The 23623-nt window shown below is 37.2% G+C and overlaps 1 protein-coding gene across 1 annotated transcript in view; it reads left to right on the plus strand.

The window, feature by feature from the left end:
* Positions 1-23623, plus strand: part of LOC120534598 (EF-hand calcium-binding domain-containing protein 6-like) — a 204716-nt gene that overhangs the window by 137545 nt on the left and 43548 nt on the right. Inside the window, exon 4 of the mRNA XM_039762187.1 lies at positions 17375-17435. Coding sequence (XP_039618121.1) covers positions 17375-17435 — 61 coding nt within the window. The remainder of the gene's footprint in view (positions 1-17374; positions 17436-23623) is intronic.

Consider the following 23623-nt stretch of genomic DNA (forward strand, 5'->3'; position numbering starts at 1 on the left):
GCTTTACCAAAACAATCATTGATGGCGAATAAAGTATCCATTATTCGAGTATGTAGATCGGGTTATATATATATACATATATATATACCCGCGTATCGCAGCAGAGAAGTAGTGTGTTAAAAAAGCTAGAAAAAGAAAAGGGAACATTTTAAAAATAACGTAACATGACTGTCAATATACAGTATTTGTTTTGTGAGTGTTACTGAGTGTTGCTGTCATCAAGGATTTGATTATCATTATTTCTTTCAATCAGGTTCGTATTTGTAGGATGTGTTGTGTTCAAGTTACATTCCGTGTTTGTCAATCGTTGTAAAGATGACAGGTTTCATTCATCGATTCGTTTCTTACTGCATCAATAAACAGCTCGTCTTCTTCTTTATCTGAGACCTGACACACTGCATGCACGGGTTTTTACACTGTCTTCCTTTAGCGGGACATTGACTTTTTCCAACGTGTGCTTTGTTTCCGCAGTAGTTGGATTTATGAATATGCTTGTATGTATGAGACGCTTCATATTTTTGCTGCCTTTTCAATTGTGTAATTCGGTTTTGTTCAGCTCTTTGGAACTGTTGCTTTTATCTGTGCACTGCGTCCAGTTCACGTGAGCCGCTCGGTGTACATGCATCGAAGGTTCCCAGCTGTGCTGGTGCCATTTCTGCTATGTCCATGGCTGTATTTAATGTTACCTTAGTCCTGGCACTTAAAACTTTCTCTCGCAGTTTCGCTGAGTTTGTGTCAAACACCACCCTGACCATCTCATCTTCCTCTCCATAAGCACAGTCCTTCACCCGTGAATATTTACCCGTGGCAGTTTGCTATTGGATTGCCGCTGACGGACGGCCTTATATGGGCAGGCACTAAATTACAAACGCCAGCGGCAGCCTGTCTATGAACTTAATTTAAAGTGTAGGTTTACATCGTGCTTTGTTTCCAAGTAGCAGAACTCATGAATATGGTTGTATATGTCACTCGCCGCTTCTTATTGTTTCGCTGCCTTCTCAATTATATAATGCATGTTTTCTTCAGCGCTTTTTGAGGTCTTCCTGGTTTTCTATGTACTGCGTGATTACGTGGGAGGCGTGATGATGTCACACGAAACTCCGCCCCACGGCGTTGAAGCTCATCTCCATTACAGTAAATGGAGAAAACTGCTTCCAGTTATGACCATTACGCGTAGAATTTCGATATAAAACCTGCCCAACTTTTGTAAGGAAGCTGTAAGGAATGAACCTGCCAAATTTCAGCCTTCCACCCACACGGGAAGTTGGAGAATTAGTGATGAGTCAGTGAGTGAGTGAGTGTGAGTGAGTGAGTGAGTGAGTGAGTGAGGGCTTTGCCTTTTATTAGTATAGACTAGCAGAATACCCGTGCTTCAGAGCGAGAAGTAGTGTGTTAAAGAAGTTATGAAAAAGAAAAGCAAACATTTTAAAAATAACGTAAGATAATTGTTAATGTAATTGTTTTGTCATTGATATGAGTGTTGTTGTCATATCTATCTATTTATATATATATATATATATATATATATATAGGAAAATACCTGCGATTGGCAGCGGAGAAGTAAAAAGAAAAGGAAACATTTTAATAATAACGTAACATTATTGACAATGTAATTGTTTTGTAATTGTCATGAGTGTTTCTGGCATATATATATATATATATATATATATATATATATATACACACACACAGACACATATATAAACATATATATACATATAAACATATATATACATATACATATATACACATACTGTATATATACACACACACATATATACATACTGTATATACAACATATACATATCTACATATATACTGTATATACACATATATATACAAATCTACATATATATATCTACATATATATATATATTAGGTGGGACTCGATTAAAAAATTAATCCAATTAATTAGAGGCTGTGCAAGAATTAATCTTGATTAATCGTATGTAATCGCACACGTAAATTTGCCCCAAATCGCAAATGTTTTTTTTTTTTTATTTAAAACGGTTTTAGTGGGCGACAGATTCAAATAATAGACATGGAAATGAATATTGTAAACTGAAGCTGTTTTAATTTCTGAAAAAAAAGCTTTTAAACTGCATTTGAATTCAAAACAGAAACAAAAATATCATCCCTGGTTAAAATTGGGCAGACTTAAAAATAAAGTGGTAGTTTAAGTACTTTAAGTACATTTTCAGAATAGTATTGTCTTTAAATAATAATAACCAAAATTTTGTAATGAGATGTAATTAGAATTACTAACGGTCATGGAAGTCCAATGATCCCCAGTAAGAGCCACAAAGTCCGCTTTCTGTAATGCATCTAATTTTGCTTGCTTTTCAGTGTGCACAAAACCATGCTTTTATCAAGGCTTCGGGTAGTCGAAATGATCAGTCGTAGGAACGCGCTTTATTCCGACTCTAACATTTTTGTAGCTGTGATGTGTGCATCAGTGTAATGGATGTTCCAGGAAATCATGCATTGACAAAAGTTCCCGTTTGCTTGGAATTGAAAGTGTGATTAAATGCGTTATTTTTAGCGCGTATGGAGTACATGCATCGAAGCTTCTCAACTGTGCTTGTGCTAAGAAAGGAAAATTTTAAAAATAACGTAACATGATTCTGCGTTAACCGAATATTTTTTCATACGTCCCAAACCAAGGAGATGCGAAGGTAAAATGAATCGGTAGCGCATTACATAGTCAGTACATCCCTCTCGAATCGAACCTCGAATGTCGGCGTTAGAGGCGAAGACGCTACAATTAGCCACAGCGTGTGGATTGTCTATGCTAATGTATGTATTGTAGATCGGGTATATATATACATTTATATATATATATATATATATATACCCGTGTATCGCAGTGGAGAAGTAGAAGTTATGAAAAAGAAAAGGGAACATTTTAAAAATAACGTAACATGATTGTCAATATACAGTAATTGTTTTGTGAGTGTTATTGAATGTTGCTGTCATCAAGGATTTGATTATCATTATTTCTTTCAATCAGGCTCGTATTTGTAGGATGTGTTCAAGTTACATTCCGTGTTTGTCAATCGTTGTAAAGATAAGAGGTTTCATTCATCGATTAATTCCTTACTGCATCAATAAACAGCTCGTCTTCCTTTTTATCTGTGATGTGACAAACTGCATGCACGGGTTTTTTTTACGCTGTCTTCCTTTAGCGGGACATTCACTTTTTCCACCGTGTGCTTTGTTTCCGCAGTAGCTGCACTTATGAATATGATTGTATGTATAAGACGCTTCATATTTTTTTGCTGCCTTCTCAATTGTGTAATTCGGTTTTTGTTCAGCACTCTTTGGAACTGTTGCTTTTTGTCTGTGCACTGCGTCAGTTCACGTGAGCCGCTTGGTGTTCTTGCATCGAAGGTTCCCAGCTGTACTGGTACCATCTCATGTAATGTCAGCTAAGACCCGGCACTTAAAAGTTTCTCTCGCAGTTTCAATGAGTTTGTGCCAAACACCTCCCTGACCATCTCATCTTCCTCTGCATAAGCACAGTCCTTCACACGTGAATATTTACCGGCAGTGTTTGTATTGGATTGCCGCTGATGGACGGCCTTATATGGGCAGGCACTAAATTACAAATGCTAGTGGCAGCCTGTCTATGAACTTAATTTAATATAAACTCACGGTTCACGCCGTGCTTTGTTTCCGCAGTAGCTGTACTTATGAATATGCTTGTATGCATCATTTGCTTCATAATGTTTTTCTGCCTTCTCAATTGTGAAATGGCGTTTTGTGCTCATCGCTGGAGTTCTTCCTTGTTCTCTACGTATTTACGTAGGAGGTGTGATGATGTCACACGAAACTCCGCCCCCCGCGGCCATCTCCAACTCAAGACTCCATTACATTATATGGGAAAAAATAGCTTCCAGTTATGACCCTTATGCGTAGAATTTCGAAATGAAACCTGCCCAACTTTTGTAAGTAAGCTGTAAGGAATAAGCCTGCCAAATTTCAGCCTTCTACCTACACGGGAAGTTGGAGAATTAGTGATGAGTCAGTGAGTGAGTCAGTGAGTGAGTGAGTAAGTGAGGGCTTTGCCTTTTATTAGTATAGATTCCTAAATATTTAAATGGGCAGGCTATTTCGTATCAGTGCAATACGCTGCTTGTTAAAACGGATGACTCCCGTGCACTTAGTGCTGCGTGGGTATTATGAACTATCGTATCTGTTCAAGTTCTATTTAAATTTTAAATATAATCAATTTTTATTTAGTTGACAGAAATATGTTTGGTAGGAATGTAAGTTAAATTTAGTCATCATTGCATACATTTTTCTTCACCATAGAAATTTAAAGACTAAATTCAACTTCCATTCCTACCAAAAAAAATTCTGTCGACTAAATAAAACCTACTTATATCCAAATAGAACTTGAAAAGATATATTTTTTTGAATCTGATCGCGCATTTTAGATCGACTTGACGCACACTACATCGAGCCTGCATGCTATTGTGCTCTCGCCTGCCTGCCTCAATAAGTCACCGCTTCGCTCTTACTTTTTCACCGTTCATTTAATCATGGCTAGTCGCGAAAAAATTTGAAAATGGAAGTTGGATTACACTGAGTATGGCTTTACCAAAACAATTATTGATGGCGAATAAAGTATCCATTATTCATAAAGCTTCAGTCGGTGATCTGTTTTTCTGCGTTAACCTCATATTTTCTTATACTTCTTCTCAAACCAAGAGGGTGCGAAATTGGGATCGTCCGTCACAGGGGGTGCGAGTGTAAAATCAATCGGGAAGCGCTGATATATATGTATGTGTGTGTGAATATATAATATATGTGTATATACAGTATATATAGAAATAGTTTTACTGTGAAATAATGCAAAGAGTACACGGCACGTGTTTTGCCCTAATTCTGGGCTCATCAGGCATACACACTCACTGTACCCCCTCTCGGGAATCGAACCTCGGACATCAGCGCAGAGGCGAAGCCTCTTGTGTTGCGCCATGGTGTGTAGTTTGTTTATTTCACAGTATGTAGATCGGGGTATATATATATATATATACTGTATATAAGATAACTCCTGTAGCCACAATAAATGCCTGTATTGAATAGACAAACCAGGGGTGAGCAAGTTCCTTTCTACTGCAGCCACAGCCGCGACACACATAAAAAACATCAATAATAACTCATAAACTTGCAATATTATTTAGGAAAATCGCAACATTTCACTCACCAAAAATTTGGATTATTTGTAAACAAAATCCATCCTCCTCTCTTTCCTCAAAAACAGTTCAATTACTCTGTCGTACGGATTATCCGTGCGCTTCAGTTCCATCAAAAAGTCCCTTTCTATAGCCATTGAAGCTAATGCTGAAAGTCGAACCTGCCCTGTCGTATTTCTGTTTTAATTCGCTTTAGGGCTGAAAATGTGCACTCAACAGAAGCAGTGTACATGAGAATGGTCACCGCCAAATATACCAATGTGAACAGCTGCCCCATGCTCTCATTCAGATTTTTCTGATGAAGGAAGTCAAGGAGATCAGTGGGAGATTTTCCTGCAAAATTATCCATGGCATACATTACAGTCAGTTCTGTTTTTAGCCGAAACATATCAAAAACCGCTCCGTGGCTCTTGTGTTAAACTGGAGAAGGCTGCATGCGTGAAATTTTTCTTGTATTCCCAAAACTTCTGGGACTCAAGGAGCGTGACAAACATCAGGTTTTCGTGGTCTTGAAATCTGGTCTGTGTCTGGCAAATAATATTGTCCAGAATCCTGCCATAGAGTTGGCCATAGTGCGTGCGAGGATCTTGCGCTCGGAGCGCTTGCGGTGCATTCAGTGGTCTCGTAGAGTTCCTCATATCGGCTTCTATCCAATCAATAGGTCTGAATACAGTAACGTTACCGTACGTCTGCTAGAGGGCCCTACTGACACCAACTCAAAATCTGATTGGTTGAAGCAACAGGTTAATCAACATTTATTCTGTGTTAGAGTGCCTGCACAATGGATTGTGAAGGCCTCTCTGCCTGGCCACAAATGATGGCTGAAATGTGATTGGTTAAATGCTTTAATATGAAAATACATGCTTGGAAGCAGCACAACAATCGGAAAAGCTATGAAAGGAAGCGGACAGACTATTTGGAATTATTTAATAAGTATTCATGGACAAAATATAATTAACATCAGTTTGTGATTCTGATATTTTTACTTATGAATATGCTAAGCACAGTCCTTGACCCACGAATATTTACCTTATATGGGCAGGCACTCAATTTCGTGGGAGCCGTGATGATGCAAGACGCAACTCCGCCTCCCACGGCCATCGAGCTGCAATCTATTACAGTATATGGACGAAAATAGGTTCCAGTTATGACCATTACGCGTAGAATTTCGAAATGAAACCTGCCCAACTTTTGTAAGTAAGCTGTAAGGAATGAGCCTGCCAAATTTCAGCCTTCTACCTACACGGGAAGTTGGAGAATTAGTGATGAGTGAGTGAGTCAGTCAGTCAGTGAGGGTTTTGCCTTTTATTAATATAGATATATCCTATAAAGGAATACTGAATAAATTTTTAAACATTAAGGAACTTTCTTTTGTTTTTGTGTGGGTGGGGTTTTTTGGTTTCCTTGTCTAACTCTGTGGATATTTTTAACTTTAAATACTTTTCCCAGTTATTGGACATGTGCAGGTTATTAGCCTGCTACTGGAGTTAGAGACCTGGCTGCTTGTAGTGGTGAGGCTTATACTTTTGTCTCAGAACTTTATAGAAGTGCAAGGGTTGAACTGTCATTTCTATATGTTGCCATTTTCCATTTTGTTGCTAATTACAGTTATTTAATTCGTGATGTAAGCAGAGTGCAGCATGATACCACATAAAAATAAAACAAAAAAAGAAAATTGAATGTTTTTGAAGGTACAATGAATAAGTAGTTTTTCCAGTACAAAACTCATGCCATGATGCACAGTATGATGGGAAATGGGAATTAAATGTGAGCAAACATTAAACATGTGCTTAAGTTTCAAAATTGTGCAAGGACATAATTAACTCAGTGACTTAAATATCATTTTGATCAGATGTGATGACAGTCACTTGGTGCATTACTAGATTCATGTTTAAAGACCACACTTGAAGAACCGCTATATTTAGGAACACAATTTTTTACATGTTTAGGGTCCTGAGAGCTACAGTCCATCCTGACAGAATCAGATGGCATATTTCTATTGCAGGGCACTCACAGACATCCATATGAAGTTAATTTTAGAATAATTAGTTTAAAACATATGACTTTGGATTGTGGAAGGAAAGCATGAGAGAAAACCCCATGCAGATAACAGAGAGAACTTACGCAGACAGTGTCTGAAATTCAGTTCCAGAACTCTACAGCTGTTAAGGTATCAACTGTAATTATTGTGCCGTGCTATTCATTAAATTAAATTAAATGTGGAGAATATATTACATATTGTATGTTGTAATAAAAAAATTGACAATGCAATTAAAAAAATGTAATGTGATATTTAGATTGATACACAATATATATGTATTAATGCTTGTAGTTAGAAAAGATAGGAAATCAGTATTTTAATATTCAGTAACATGAAAATTATGCAAATGTTAGTGGAAAACCTGTTTAAATCAGCAAACTGAACTGATTCTTTCTAAGCTTTATTCTTTCAATTCCTTTTTTTTTATTTTTCTTTTCATTTTGATCAGTTATGAGAGGCAGCGAGATATGCAACATGCTCAAGTTTGTTTGAACACACTGTTGAGGCTCGTACAGGGAATTGGCTCCAGCCTGAAGGAGAAACTTTTCAGTGGTACACTTTTGTCTTGAAAGCTAACTGGAGGAAGCTTCAGGGAGACAAGACTGGGCCTGAGATCACAGGATGCTCTCTCCTTGCTTATCCCTTGTGTACTAGTACAGGATGACAGCCAGGGCTTTTGTTATCAAGCTGTCACTAGCAGGAATTCTTTTAACCTTTTCAAAGTTCTTACCATTAGAAGCTCCTCACACATTAGAACAGTGTGGAATTTTGTTCTGCTAAATAAAGCGTCCCCATAGCTCTGTTCATTCATGTTATGTTGCTGTGAGACTGACTGTGAAGAGATGAAAACATCCCTTCCAAAACTGCATATGTGCCACGTATGTCCCACAGGATGTGCCTTATTATGCAAGTTATTTATCACCAAGCAAGTGGAACTTTTTCAGATATGACAGAGTTTTTGGGATGAGATGCACTTTTGCTGAGAGGCTGGTGATTAATAGTTGCTGAAAATAATGAATACTTTGCCCATATTTTCCCCCATTGCCTTAAGGCCTTAGACCGTATGCTATCACAGAATCCAATAGGATGCTAAATAGACAATCTCTTTGTTAATTTGAACATTTTTAGGCCTGAGATAAAGTAACTAATCATTCGTTAAATTTTAGTCTACATGAAAATAAAAATTATGTTACATAACTTACATGTTACGCAAATCCACAAAAAAGTGTTGGAATTATTTCCAAGGCAGGTGATAAACAAATTAGGCATATTCTAACCCAGTGGTCCCCAACCCCCGGTCCACGCCCCACTAGTGGGCTGTGGCTGTCTGATAGCCAGGCTGCGAGAGAACTGCCAGCAACAGAGACTCACTCAGTGAAGGGCTACAACAAAATGGCTGCCCTATTTCAGAATGTTAGGCAGGCGGGGCTTTTAAGCGGCACAGAGAAAGGAGAGAGACCGAGCTGAGGAGAGATACGAGCACATACTACATGTAAAATTCTGTTACAACGAATATCTTTACAACAACATTTTCATTACAACAGAGTATTTTTATTGTCCCAACAGTTTCCACATATGACAAGAGTCTATAGAAATCTCGTTACTACGAAGTACATTCAGCAGATACTTTCATTACAACAAAGTGACCTTGAAATGCTTGAATGAATCATCCACAGCTCAGTTGTGCACAACAATCCCTATACAGAAACATTGTAAAAAAAAATTCTTTCTTCGAACTTTCTTCGTACTGTTTTTTTTTTTGCTTTTTTTGTTTTCTGTGGTTTTCAGTAATACCTTTTGCTTATTGCTCATCAACATTTGAAAAACATCCATTGGAATTTAACTCATTGTCATTCTCCTATAAAAACGGCAGAAACAAAAAAACAATAACAGTTCATATTAGGAAAAAAAACTCTCGATTGCGGCAAAAAGAAAAAAGACGTTGCCAGTGAATTCAGAATTTCGTCATCGACACTGTCAACTTTCTTGAAAGACCGCGCAAAAAAAGAAGAAAAATCTCAGGTTGCAAATGTATACGAACTGCTGCATTTGAAGACGCCGAAATAGCAGTTTTTATATGGTTCAGTGATGCTCTTTCAAGAAACATTCCTATTAATGCGGCACTCATTCAAGAAAATGTGAGGTTTATAAACTCTCTTGGGACGTCCCCCAACTGGACAACACACAGAGGAGCGTGCCGAAGTGCAGTCACCACATCTGTGGAAGACTGTTTATCCATTGCAGGATTACTTGGCCACTAACCTGGTCACAACCCTGTCTGATTGCTGTGTTTGTTTATAGGAGAGTGGCAGATCATCCATCCATCTTTTCCCACTCGCTGAATCCGAACACTGGGGTCTGCTGGAGCCAATCCCAGCCAACACATGGCACGAACCAATCCTGGGCAGGGTGCCAACGCACCGCAGGACACACACAAACACACCAAGTACACACTAGGGCCAATTTAGAATCACCAGTCCACCTAAGGAGGAAACCGGAGCGCCCGGAGGAAACTCACGCAGACACAGGAAGAACATGCAAACTCCACACAGGGAGGACCCAGGAAGTGAACCCGGGTCTCCTAACTGCGAGGCAGCAGCGCTACCACTACGCCACCGTGCCTCCCGTGGCAGAACATGCTACAATAAATAACCATGCTGTTCTTGTTTCAAGATGGATAAAGCTGGTTTTGCTAAAGTACTGAGACTCAGCCTCATGTTTTGGGGTGTAAGACAGGGACTTATAGCACAACAATGACCTTTTAGGATTCGCTTCTGTGGCACTTCACTGCAGCACTGTAAGCATGCTGTTGCCCTGCCCCTTCAACAGACAAACATTCTTACACAGACATGGCAATCGCGCTTGGCACGGACATCAGGGTGACGTTCCTGGTGGGTGGGGGGATCCCAAAAGAGATCTCACAATATGAAGAAGAAAAGGATGATTTGGCTTCTGATTGATAACTATGCTGCCCATAACATGCTTCCACATTTAGATAATGTTCGCATTGAATTCTTCCCACCCAATTGCATAAAAGTGCTTCAGCCATTGGGTTTAGGCATCATTTGCACCCTGAAAGTGTATTATCGCAAGGAAATGCTGAGAAAAATTCTCGTCAGCATAATGTGTAGACAGGTGAAGATAGAGTTTGAGCATTATTTCCTTGACCACAAAAGACCCCCAAATGGGAAGGAATGGCTCCATGACTCATTTGTGAATAAGACAGATGAATCAACTTTGTCTGTGCTTGAAGAGGATCAACTGCTTGGGGTTGCAAATGATGTTGGCCTTAAAAGTATGTTTGAGACAACTTCAAATCTCCATACATTTTGGATTAAAGTCAAGGCAGAATATCCAGAGGTTGCCACAAAAGCACTGAAAAGTCTGCTTCGAATTCCAACATCCTATCTTTGTGAGGCAGCGTTCTCTGCAGTGACAGCAACTAAAATGAGATTATGGAGTAGACTGAACATAAGCAACACACTTTGCATGTCAAATGTCTTCCATCATCCCCAGATGGGATCGTCTGGTGGAAAACAAGCTCAGGGCTCCGACTGATTTTGCATTATGGTAAGTTGTATAATTTCTCTATTACAATATTATAAATTAATAATAATAGAAATGTAATGTATATCATGTATAAAACTGCACTACGAACCCGCCCTGAACCCCATCCACCGGTCCCTGGAAAAAATTGCTTCTATTAAAGCGGTCCTTGGTGTCGAAAAGGTTAGGGACCACTGTTCTAACCTAATGGTAGTTTACCTTCACTGGCTGTTGGAGGGCCTCTGTGGTTATTAGAGTAAACTCCTTGTTTTACTTAATGACCTTGCTCGGCTTCTTTTTTGTTGTGTCTTTTCCATATGCCTCTTCTCCTTGTCAAAATGTATTCTTATGCACACACATTGCACACTTGGGGACTCTCCATTGAACCAACATACCGACTATTTAGAACATTAGAACAATGTAGACGAGAACAGGCCATTCATCCCTACAAAGCTCACCAGTCCTATCCACTTAATTCTCCTAAAAAAACATCAGGTCTAGCTTTGAAAGTCCCTAAAGTCTTACTGTTTACCATGCTACTTGGTAGCTTATTCCAAGTGTCTATGGTTCTCTGTGTAAAGAAAAATTTCCTAATATTTGTGCAAAATTTACCCTTGATAAGTTTCCAACTGTGTCCCCGTATTCTTGGTGAACTCATTTTAAAATAACAGACTCAATCCACTGTACTAGTTCCCTTCATAATTTTGAACACTTCAATGATGTCACATCTTAATCTTCTTTTGCGTAAACTGAAAATGCTCAGGTCTTTTAGTCTTTCTTCATAATTCATACCCTATAGCCCTAGAATCAGCCTAGTCGCTCGTTTCTAGGCTTTTTCTACCACTTCTGTGGCCTTTTTTTTGTAGCCTGGAGACCAAAACTGCACACAGTACTCAAGATGAGGCCTCACCAGTGCATTATAAAGCTTGAGCAGAACCTTGGAATTGTACTCCACACATCGTGCTATATAACCTAACATTCTGTTTGCCTTCATAATGACTTCTGAAGACTGTCTCGAAATTAGTAGCTTAGAGTCCACTATGACTCCTAAATCTTTCTCATAAGGTGTACTCTCGATTTTCAGATCTCTCATTGTGTATTCAAACCTAACATTTTTACTTTACATGTGTATTACTTTACATTTACTGACATTAATCTTCAACTGCCACAAATCTGCCCAAGCCTGTATGCTGTCCAAGTCCTTCTGTAATAATTCAATGGATTCCATATTACAGTATCTGTCAATCCACCTATCTTGGTATCATCTGCAAACTTAACCAGCTTGTTACTTATATTCCTATCTAAATCATTTATATATATTAAAAATAACAACTTCCCTAGCACTAACTCCTGTGGAACTCCGCTCTTAACATCAGCCAATTCTGATTAGCATTCTCGCACCATCAGCCTCTGCTTCCTGTGTCTGAGCCAATTCTGCACCTATTTACAAACATCACCCTGAATACCCACTTCTTTTAGTTTGATGCCCAACCTCTCATATGACATCTTATCAAATGCTTTCTGAAAGTCAAGAAAAATAATATCATATACTCCACTTTGATTATATCCTTTTGTTGCTTCCTCATAGAATTCCAGCATGTTAGTAAAACACAACCTCCCTCATCTGAACCCAAGCTGACTGCTGAGAAAAACTCCTGTACTTTCCATGTGCTGCTCAATCTTATACTTAATAATTCCTTCCATTCATTTTTATGTGATGCACATTAAGCTTACTGGCTTATGTTGCTTAGATCTGTCTGAACACCCTTTTTATATAACAGAATAATATTTGCTATTTTCCAGTCCTTCAGAATTTCCCCAGTGCACAGTAACTTCCTAAAAAAATGCATCAAGGGTTTACTTATGTACTCGCTACCCTCCTTAAGCACTAGATTATTAGTATTATCTGGTCCTGGTAGTTTGTGTGATTTTGGAGATGTAATGTGATTTCCATCCTGAAACAAATGGGAATGCATTTAATAGTAAATAGAGTGTTAACAACAACAACAACATTTATTTATATAGCACATTTTCATACAAAAAATGTAGCTCAAAGTGCTTTACATAAAGAATAGAAAAATAAAAGACATAGTAAGAAATTTAAAATAAGTCAACATTAATTCACATAGAATAAGAGTAAGGTCCGATGGCCAGGGAGGACAGAAAAAACAAAAAATAAAACTCCAGACAGCTGGTGAAAAAAATAAAATCTGCTGGGATTCCAGACCATGAGACCGCCCAGTCCCCTCTGGGCATTCTACCTAACATAAATGAAACAGTCCTCTTTGGATTTAGGGTTCTCACGGAAGGACTTGATGATGATGGTCATGCAGACTTCTGCCTTTTAATCCATCCATCATTGTTGGAGCATCATGAAGCTTTGAGTAGGTGGAGGTGGCGCAGGCCACCACAGAGAAACCGGAAAAAGAAACAGAAGAGAGAGAAGGGGTCAGTATGGATTTTATTTAATCCTGAATGACACAGGTAACCAGTGTAGTGACATTAAAACTGGAGAAATGTGTTCGGATTTTCTTTTCCTAGTTAGGATTCTATCAGCTGCATTCTGCACTTGTTGCAAGTGATTTATGTCTTTTTTGGGTAGTCCTGAGAGGAGTGTGTTACAGTGATCTAGTCGACTGAAAACAAATGTGTGAACTAATTTCTCAGCATCTTTCAGTGATATAAGAGGTCTAACTTTTGCTATGTTTCTTAGGTGAAAAAATGCTGTCCTAGTGATCTGATTAATATGAGATTTAAAATTCAGATTACAGTCAACAATCACCCCTAAGCTTTTTACCTCCGTCTTGACTTTTAATCCTAATGTATCCAGTTTATTTCTAATAGCCTCATTGTATCCATTATTGCTAATCACTAAGATTTCAGTTTTCTCTTTATTTAACTTGAGAAAGTTGCTATTCATCCATTCTGAGATACAAGTCAGACATAGTGTTAGTGAATCAAGAGAATCGGGGTCATCAGGTGCTATTGATAAGTACAGCTGTGTGTCATCAGCATAGCTGTGGTAGCTCACATTGTGCCCCGAGAATATCACATTTATCACATAGAATAAGAGTAAGGTCCGATGGCCAGGGAGGACAGAAAAAACAAAAAAAAAAACTCCAGACAGCTGGTGAAAAAAATAAAATCTGCTGGGATTCCAGACCATGAGACTACCCAGTCCCCTCTGGGCATTCTACCTCACATAAATGAAACAGTCCTCTTTGTATTTAGGGTTCTCACGGAAGGATTTGATGATGATGGTCATGCAGACTTCTGGCTTTTGGTCCATCAATGTTGGAGCATCATGATGCTTTGAGTAGATGGTGGTGGCGCAGGGCGCCACCACAACGAAACCAGAAAAGGTTAAATATAAAATCAAACAAGAGCTTAGGTAAAAGGTATTGCAGTGTAACAGATTGAGACTCTGTCACACATAAATCAAGCTGAATTTCACCATTGAGAACGGACCATTCTTTATTCAGCAGTAGTTTTACTGGGATCCTTCTGTCAATTTGTACACTTTCAGCCAACCCAAAGCGGATTATCTCTTTATTTCATATCTGAAAGTAAACTGATGATTTTTTGTCTCAGGCTGTTTATGGTGGGCCTAGGTCACCCAACTGGAACAGACTCTCCACTCTCTCTTGACAATTATCTTTGCAGTCTATCTGTGACTTTCTGGGGTTTGTCTTCCCAGTAATACAATGCAATATAATACAACTTACAGTATTTTTTTGTATGTGATCTTTACTCTGTGCAGGCACAGAGTGCTGTAAACAATTCCCATTTAAAATACAAGTGTAGATTATACTAATTACTTAATACAAAACTGGTACACATACTGTATATATGCAGATTTTTTAAAACACACAAAGTAAAAGATAGAAACTGATTAAACATAAATGGAAACCAACAATATCTGTCCATTAATTAATTCATGAAAACAAAGAAGGACACATTTGGGGGCATCTGGTGTTCGTTATCATTTCCTTTACATTTTTTCATGTACTCCCAACTCTTGACTCATGAGGAGGCTGACTGAATTGTGACATACTATTTAATAATGGACTGGTTTTGTATTATACTGTATTTTTTCATTATTATTATTATTATCATTTTTTGTGCCCATTATAGAAATAATGATCTTTAATTTCAGTTTAAAACAACTCAAGATTTCCCAGTTCAGTATAATGTTCCTTTTATATTTTAGTTTATAGTCAAGTCAAATCTGGTAAAAGAAGCCTGACACTCAGAGGAGTGACTTAATTGGTCAATAACATGAAATAATAAATGAAATATAGCCAACAAACATGGTAACATTTTGAATCATAGATAGATAGATAGATAGATAGATAGATAGATAGATAGATAGATAGATAGATAGATAGATAGATGTGTTAAACCATTGTGGGCTTCATTTATGTATGTCTATTATGAAGTGCAGAATTAATTCAGTAACTTTCAATGTACCTGTTTAAAGAATAACTCAGAAGGTTTTCAATTAACCTTCCATGTTTGTCATTTTTCTTCATTAGCGTAATACAGTTGAACACTCTGCATATTTCAACATCCCTGTAACTTTACAGGCTGCTACTCTGCATAAGTTGTGTCAACCCCCGCCAACCCCTTCAATCTGTTCTTAACGACAAAACCACAGTGAATTGATCAGTCCTTATCACAATTGCATGTAAAACTACAAGGAGAGTCACTTTTCTCGATGCATGAATATTTTTGTGCTTGGAGCTCACTACCACACTAAGTTCAGAGCCACTTAAATCTTTAGTCTTACCTGTTATCCTTCTGAAATACCCGAATACCTGCTTTACCTTAAATTGGTTGCTACCTTTACTAATCAAGACATCTGTTGTATGCCAAGAGAATATCTCTCTCTTTGTGATTCTTTTATTTTGTATAATTTGTAAGCAATTTGAAATCACATAATTTTTTAAGACTAGTTCATTTTTAAAAGGGTAATCAGGTTTATAGTAATAACAAATGAGCAGATTTTTTTACGCTTCTGGTTGCAGTGTAAATAAAGTACATTTTTTAGTTCTCTTTTTTTGGATGCCATCATGTATCAGCCTTCTTTCAAGCCTGTTTAAAATGCATTTAAAACAGTTACTTATTTAAAATCACTAATACACTTGCCTGTTTTCACATTACTGGGCTGGAATAGTCTCACTTCCAGGGATGATAGTTACCTTGCACCTGGTTTTACTGATATAATACCTGGCTCATGACAACAGTTTAATGAGGAATTAAAGTTTGGAATGTGGATGGGTGAGAGTCATGTCATGTTGATCATGGGTTATACTAAATACTAATTCAACATTTATCTTAGTCTTCTTCTTCTTTATCTTTTCTCACTTTGATCAATCTATTTTTTATTTGTTATTAATTTTATTACAATCCATACAAAGCAATCAAGTTTTTACAAAAAGAAGAATTGAGTTAAGAACAGATCAATCCGCACCCCTGAGAGAGAGAGCAAGAGGTTGTAAACATACCTAAATTAATAAATTCTCTGTGCTTTATAAACTTATTTTAAAATATTACTGATTAGATCCTGCCCTGTTTTGAAAAAAGTCTGTACGGATCCTCTAACTGAGTATTTGATTTTTTCCAATTTCAAATAATATAACACATCGGTTTCCCACTGACTTAAAAGAGGAGAGTTTGGGTTCTTCCAGTTTTTCAGAATGACTCTGATCAATCTAAACAGCTCAGTCCTGTATCTCCTTTTCAGCCAAGCCCTTTTTCCTTCAGATCTTCTTTTACTTTATTTGTCTACCTCTGCTTTGGCCTTCCTCGCTTTGTCTTCCCAATTCTACCACTATTTCTCCAACATATACATTGTCTCTCCTCATCATGTGTCCATACCACTTCAACCTACATTCTTGTTCTTCCTTAGGTATCTTTTCTACTTTTGTTGTACTTGATTGTCTCATTTCTTATTCTGCCCTTTTTGTACTCAACACAGCCATCTCAACATTCTCATTTCTGCCACATCTAACTTTTCCTCCTGCTCTCCCTTTCCTGCCCATGAGTCAGCTCCATATATTATTGCTGGTCTTACCAATGTCTTAAAAACGTTACCTTTATCCTTCGCCTTCATTTTTTGATCACACCATACACCTGATACCTTCTAATTGTTCCATCCACACTGCACTCTATGGGTTATCTCTACATCTGGTTTTGCATGTCGGGCTACCACTGATCCTAGATATTTAAATGCATCCATTCTTTTTAATAGTTCTCCCTGCAGGTTAATGTCTGAATCCTGATCACCAGAAATCCTCATATATTTTGTCTTCTTCTTCCAATTTATCTTCAACCCTCTATCTTTCAAAGCCTTTCACCATTTTTCCAACTTCCTCTCCACTTCCTCTTTACTGGTGCTACACAACACAATGTCATCAGTAAAATACATACACCAGGGCGATTGGACTTTTATCCTATGATTTAACACATCCACAACTGTCTTTGTGAGCATCAGTAATAAGGTGTGAGATACTTGTCAATTTGACACAACCAAGCATCAAACCCAATATTAAAACACTCACTCTTTAACTTTATCACTTTTCAGGTACAAGAGGTTCAACATCTTGGCCATCTATATTTATTTTTATGCCCATGATGCTACCAAAGTATGTATGTCACTAAAAACACTGGAGGAGCCCTTGTTGTGGAGTTGCACTTTTTGCTGCAATCTACAAAAGACAGATTCTGAAGATAGCAGCAGTCGACAAATGAGTTTGCTTTATATGCAAACATTTGCCCAGTTTGAAATATTACATGTAGGCAATCTAGGAATAGGCTCTCTCTATATTTTCCATTAAGATGTGTGCCCCTCACCCCATCTCCACACCAAAAGGAAAATAGAAATCCAGGGCAAAACATTTTCTTGATTAATGAAATCATTTACATGTCGTCTATTTCAATCCCCTGGAACAAAGCTGTGCTGCCACACTGGCTGACTGCGCCATTATGCACGACTGAAAATAGTTGATGTGGCACATTTTATGCAGTTTAATGGTATACAGGGCTGGCAAAGGAAAGAACTACATGAAAAACTACTGTAACTCAGAAAATACAATCCTTCACTTAAGACAGGAAGAAAACAAGGTAAGGGCTGAAGATTTGTCTTTCTCATGCAGCCTTTTAGTAATGATAAAGAAGTATAATTTTTTTATATAAGCAAAGGTACTTGCACTCAGGGTACTGAAAAATGGACTCTTATGATGATGTGACTGCTGCAGAGTGCTCATAATACCAGCAACAGTTTTAATAATACTTTTGTTTACTGTAATTTATTTTAATGAGCACAGAAATTGTAGCATTGCTTCTCAAAAAAAAAGGGTTCCAAAGAATTAAAACTATATATGATGCATAAAGTAAACAGAAAGGATACTGGAGGTTTAATTTCCAATGAATTATGGTTGCAGGGTGAGGTGATGGCACCACTAGGCCTGTTCTATGGAAACTCATTGATATTGATAACTAACATTCAGAAACTCATTTCACCGAATAAATCATTCATTCAGTATTATGTTAACTTCACAAACAAAAGCACTGACTAATTTGAAAATCAATATAGTACAATTTGTATTTCTTTTGGATAAACTGTGTGCATTGGCTATGAGTTTTAAGGGGTTGCTTTATGCTTTATGTTGAGTAGTTCACTCTGTAGAGTTTAAGTTACTGTTTTGCACTGTATATAATTCTGTTTCTACTTTTTACAATTTTTGCTTTTTTGCTGCAATATTTGTTTAGCTTTTGCAACCCTTAGAGAATTATTATTGAATATTTCATCACATTTTTTCTCTTAATAGTGGAAGACTCACAGTTCCTGACATTGATTTTCAGCATCTTTTTTGTTTCCATTCTTTATACCGTTATCTGTTTCAGCAGTGTTGTCTAGAGTGTCCTTATTAATCATTATATATCTGAAGATGTTTTAAATGAGTTTCAGTGTGCTGTCTTTGTTGTTCTGCTTTTATGTCTTGCAATGCCTAGTCTGTATATCATCACATGTGAAAAGCATTGATTCCTTATTGGTTAGGAATTTTTTGTCAATTTAGGATTTTAGCATGTTTTTCTAGAATAATGTTTTGTGACTGAAATGTTCTTTAACTATATTTCTTTCTTCTTCCTGCTATATTTTTAAATTTCAATTTTAGTTTTAGTAGTAACCATACTGTCAGGGATACCACTAGTTTCCTTCTATATATAGTTAATATGGGGGTTTAGAACAACTGACAATGCCCTCAGAAAAGTTAAGTCACATGTTTAAGTGTAGCATCATTATGGTGGCTTGACGAAGTGTGCCAATTAAAAACAGGAAACACTTACAAAAGTGCCATTTTTTACTCCTATTTTTTTCTCAACAATTAACTTCACCAGCACACCTGAGAATAGTCAATATGGTAGTTACTTATATTTTTAAGAAAAGTGTTGTTTGCTCTAACTTAACTGTGAATGAAACTCACTTGTTTGATTTTGGTAAAGAGATTAGTCTCTGTGGTGTTAAGTATTTTGTTTGTTTGTTAGGCTGTTAATATCATCAGCAGCACTACTGAACACAATTAAGGAATATAAAGGATCTCCTATTTTGAAAAGCTAATAGTGAACTTATGTGTTTTATACAAAAGAAAAAATATATGTTTGTAATGTATTTATGTGTCAAGGATGCCTAAAGTATACATTTCCTGCCCTATCTTCATTTGATTCCTTGATTGGAATGCTTCAGCAATATTTTCTCCATTTTACATATGGGCTTTCTGCAGTCTTCTCCTTTAAGATAAGGACATGATGTGAGGACATGATATGAAATTGGTAAACTAAAAGCTGGGACATTGGAATCCTTACATAATAGAACGGGCCACTTGTAGTTAAGGTGTTGAACTCTAAAACACACAGGTTCATCAGTAACTCACTGTTTATCATAAATGACTCTCTTAAACTGCCAGTTCATAACCTACAGTTGTTGTATACTGTCAGAGGGATCTTATTTATTAAACAAAATGTTTTAAAAACATATTACTTTTTACTAGAGCTGCAACAACTAATTCATGATAAACATTTTATTTGAGAGTTTTGGCATCAAACTAAAAGAAGTGGGAGTTCAGGGTGTAGTGTGCAGGTAGGTTCAGAATTGCCTAAAACACAGGAGGCAAAGAGGTGATGGTGTGAGAAACCTATAAGAACTGCGTGAGGTCAGGGCTGGGACCACTGTAATTTTTAATATATTTGAAAGATCTAGAGGTAAATATAAACAACAAGCTGGTTACATTTGCAGATACCAGGCTAGGTGGACTGGTAGATAATATAGAATCTGTTGAATCATTATAGACAGACATGGAAGGAACACAGGCTTGGTCAGGCTTGTGGTGGATGAAATGTAATGTAAGTTAATGTAAGGTAGTGAACGTTGGAAGTAAAAATGTTAGCACTAAATTTTCAAACAGCAGACAGTCAAGGGGGAGAATATTACTGGAGCTCAAGGAGCCAGAAGGTGTAGTAGTTCTTTAATCTAATTTTATTAGCTTCATTTTTTTAGTTTTACCATTTAAGTTAAATTATTTAATTTTAATTAAAAAACAAAAAAAATTGATCAGTTTTAGTAATCCAAAGTCAAATTTTAATAAGGAGGCCAGTGCAATGCAAGTCTTGTTGGATGATGGACTTTTTAGAGAATGGCTTACAGGTGCCATTATTCTGTTAAAAGCTGACACACAACCGACGGTGAGATACTAAGAAGGCAGATTCACCAGCGCTTGTGTGTCAGCTTTTATCTCTCCAGATCAGAGAATGTCCAGTTCCATTACCTCAAAACACCACTCACATCTACAGTTACTCCCAGTTTCAAATAAAAACTGTCAGCGTCAGATCCTGGGAGGCGGTAGTATGTATTGTGATCATGACTGAGAGAATAAAAGTGAAAAAAAAAACAGTAACTTTTACAAGTCATGTAAATGTACACCGTCTGTTACAGATGCAAACCAAATGTATGTGTGCATTGTATAATATTAACAATAAGAACAACTCACTACAAATATAGGAGGCAGTCAGGATCAAACCAGGGACTCTTGATTACAAGTCAGCAATTCTTACCGCTACACCACAGAAGCTGTTGTTTTGTCCTTGAAACTTTTGTGAAAGTGTTTATTTGATCTTTGGATTTCAGGCTTCACACATTATATAGTTTATGCCAACATTTTGTCATTTACTACTAAAATAGGAAAGACGTTTCTGTTTTAACAATGTGTTTACACAGATTATTGTAGAAATGGAACACACATGAAATGCATGTGTTCCAAATAACGATCTATTATTTCCACTGTAAAAGTCCAGCACTTCACTCCCAGATAATCAATCAAGGCATGAGCAGTGAGAACATTGTGCACATTCTGCTGCGGTGGAGAATGGGATAGCAAGCTGTTTGCTGCTTATCTTTATCGGCACATTTACAGGACAAAAGACGTTGGCGGTGGGGTGCGAACGGATTTAAGGTGGGCCGGATCAATGAGTTTTTTCGTAGGCTCTGGTAATTCTAGTGTCAATGCTCAAAGTATCAAACTAAAACAAGTGAGTTGGACTAATACTGTATGTAGTGGAACATAATTATGATATTATAGCATTAACAGAAACCTGTCTAAATAACAAAGATGGGGATGAGTATAACATTGAGGGATGGACATTTTTAGAAAGGACACACAGTACAGAAAAAGAGGTGGGGTCACTGTTTATTTCAAACAGAATTTAAACACAAGTCCTCTTCAGTTGGATGATGATCCCCATTTTACTGAGGGCATGTGGCTTCATCTAGAAAACATTAGGGAAAGAAGCCTGAAGTTAGAAGTGTTATGGACAGTCCATTGCAGACAGTCATTTATATATGGAGATATTATAGTCATGGGGGACTTTTACTATCCATATATTAATAATAATAATAATAATAATAATAATAATACATTTGATTTAAACAAGGCACCTTTCTGAGAACTCAACAACAACAACAACATTTGTTTATATAGCCCATTTTCATACAAAAGTAGCTCAAAGTGCTTTACATACTGAAGAAAAGAAAAATAAAAGAAAAAATAAGAAATTAAAATAAGACAACATTAGTTAACATAGAAAAGGAGTAAGGTCCGATGGCCAGGGTGGACAGAAAAAACAGAAAAAAAACTCCAGACGGCTGGAGAAAAAAAAATCTGCAGGGATTCCAGGCCACGGGACTGCCCAGTCCCCTCTGCATTCTACCTAACATAAATTAAACAGTCCTCTTTGTAGTTAGGGTTCTCACGGAGTCACTTGATGTTGATGGTCATACAGACTTCTGGCTTTTAATCTATTCATCATTGTTGGAACATCACGGTGCTTTGAGTAGATGGTGGTAAAAGGATACCGGAAAAGTAAACAGAAGAAAGAGTATGGGTTAGTACAGATTTTATAGCCACCATGAATAGTTATTATAATGAGTTGGAGATATAGAGTATCAGGATTTTGATTACAGTGAAATTATGAGAAGGCCATGTTAAAATAATGTGTTTTCAGCCCGGCAAATTCCTATTGGTAGGCTATTCCAGATTTTAGGTGCATAACAGCAGAAGGCCGCCTCACCACTTTTAAGTTTTGTTCTTGGAATTCTAAGGAGACACTCATTTGAGGATCTGAGGTTACGATTTGGAATATAAGGTGTCAGACATTCCGATATATAAGATGGGGCGAGATTATTTAAGGCTTTATAAACCATAAGCAGAATTTTAAAGTCAATCCTGAATGACACAGGTAACCAGTGTAGTGACATCAAAACTGGAGAAATGTGCTCGGATTTTCTTTTCCTAGTTAGGATTCTAGCAGCTGCATTTTGCACTCATTGCAAATGATTTATGTCTTTTTTGGGTAGTCCTGAGAGGAGTGCGTTACAGTAATCTAGTCGACTGAAAACAAACGCGTGAACTAATTTCTCAACATCTTTCAGTGATATAAGAGGTCTAACTTTAGCTGTGTTTCTTAAGTGAAAAAATGCTGTCCTAGTGATCTGATTAATATGTGATTTAAAATTCAGATTACAGTCAACAATTACCCCTAAGCTTTTTACCTCCGTCTTGACTTTTAATCCTAATGTATCCAGTTTATTTCTAATAGCCTCATTGTATCCATTATTGCCAATCACTAAGATTTCAGTTTTCTCTTTATTTAACTTAAGAAAGTTGCTATTCATCCATTCTGAGATACAAGTCAGACATTGTGTTATTGAATCAAGAGAATCGGGGTCATCAGGTGCTATTGATAAGTACAGCTGTGTGTCATCAGCATAGCTGTGGTAGCTCACGTTGTGCCCTGAGATAATCTGACCTAACGGAAGCATGTAGATTGAGAAGAGCAGCGGACCCAGGATAGAGCCTTGTGGAACACCATATTGGATATCATGTGTCTTTGAGTTGTAATTACCACAACTAACAAAGAATTTTCTCCCTGCCAGGTAGGATTCAAACCAATTTAAGACACTGCCAGAGAGGCCCACCCATTGACTAAGGCGATTTCTAAGAATATTATGATCAATGGTGTCAAATGCAGCACTCAGATCTAAGAGGATGAGAACAGATAAATGGCCTCTGTCTGCATTTACCCAAATCATTTACTACTTTAACAAGTGCAGTTTCTGTGCTGTGATTTGTTCTAAAACCTGACTGAAATTTATCAAGAATAGCATGTTTATTTAGGTGGTCATTTAACTGCATAATGACTGCCTTCTCCAGAACTTTACTTAAGAAAGGCAGGTTAGAGATGGGTCTAAAATTTTCAAGAGCGAGGGTCAGATTATGTT

This window comes from Polypterus senegalus, chromosome 8 (assembly GCF_016835505.1).
Source record: "Polypterus senegalus isolate Bchr_013 chromosome 8, ASM1683550v1, whole genome shotgun sequence".
Lineage (NCBI taxonomy): Eukaryota > Metazoa > Chordata > Cladistia > Polypteriformes > Polypteridae > Polypterus > Polypterus senegalus.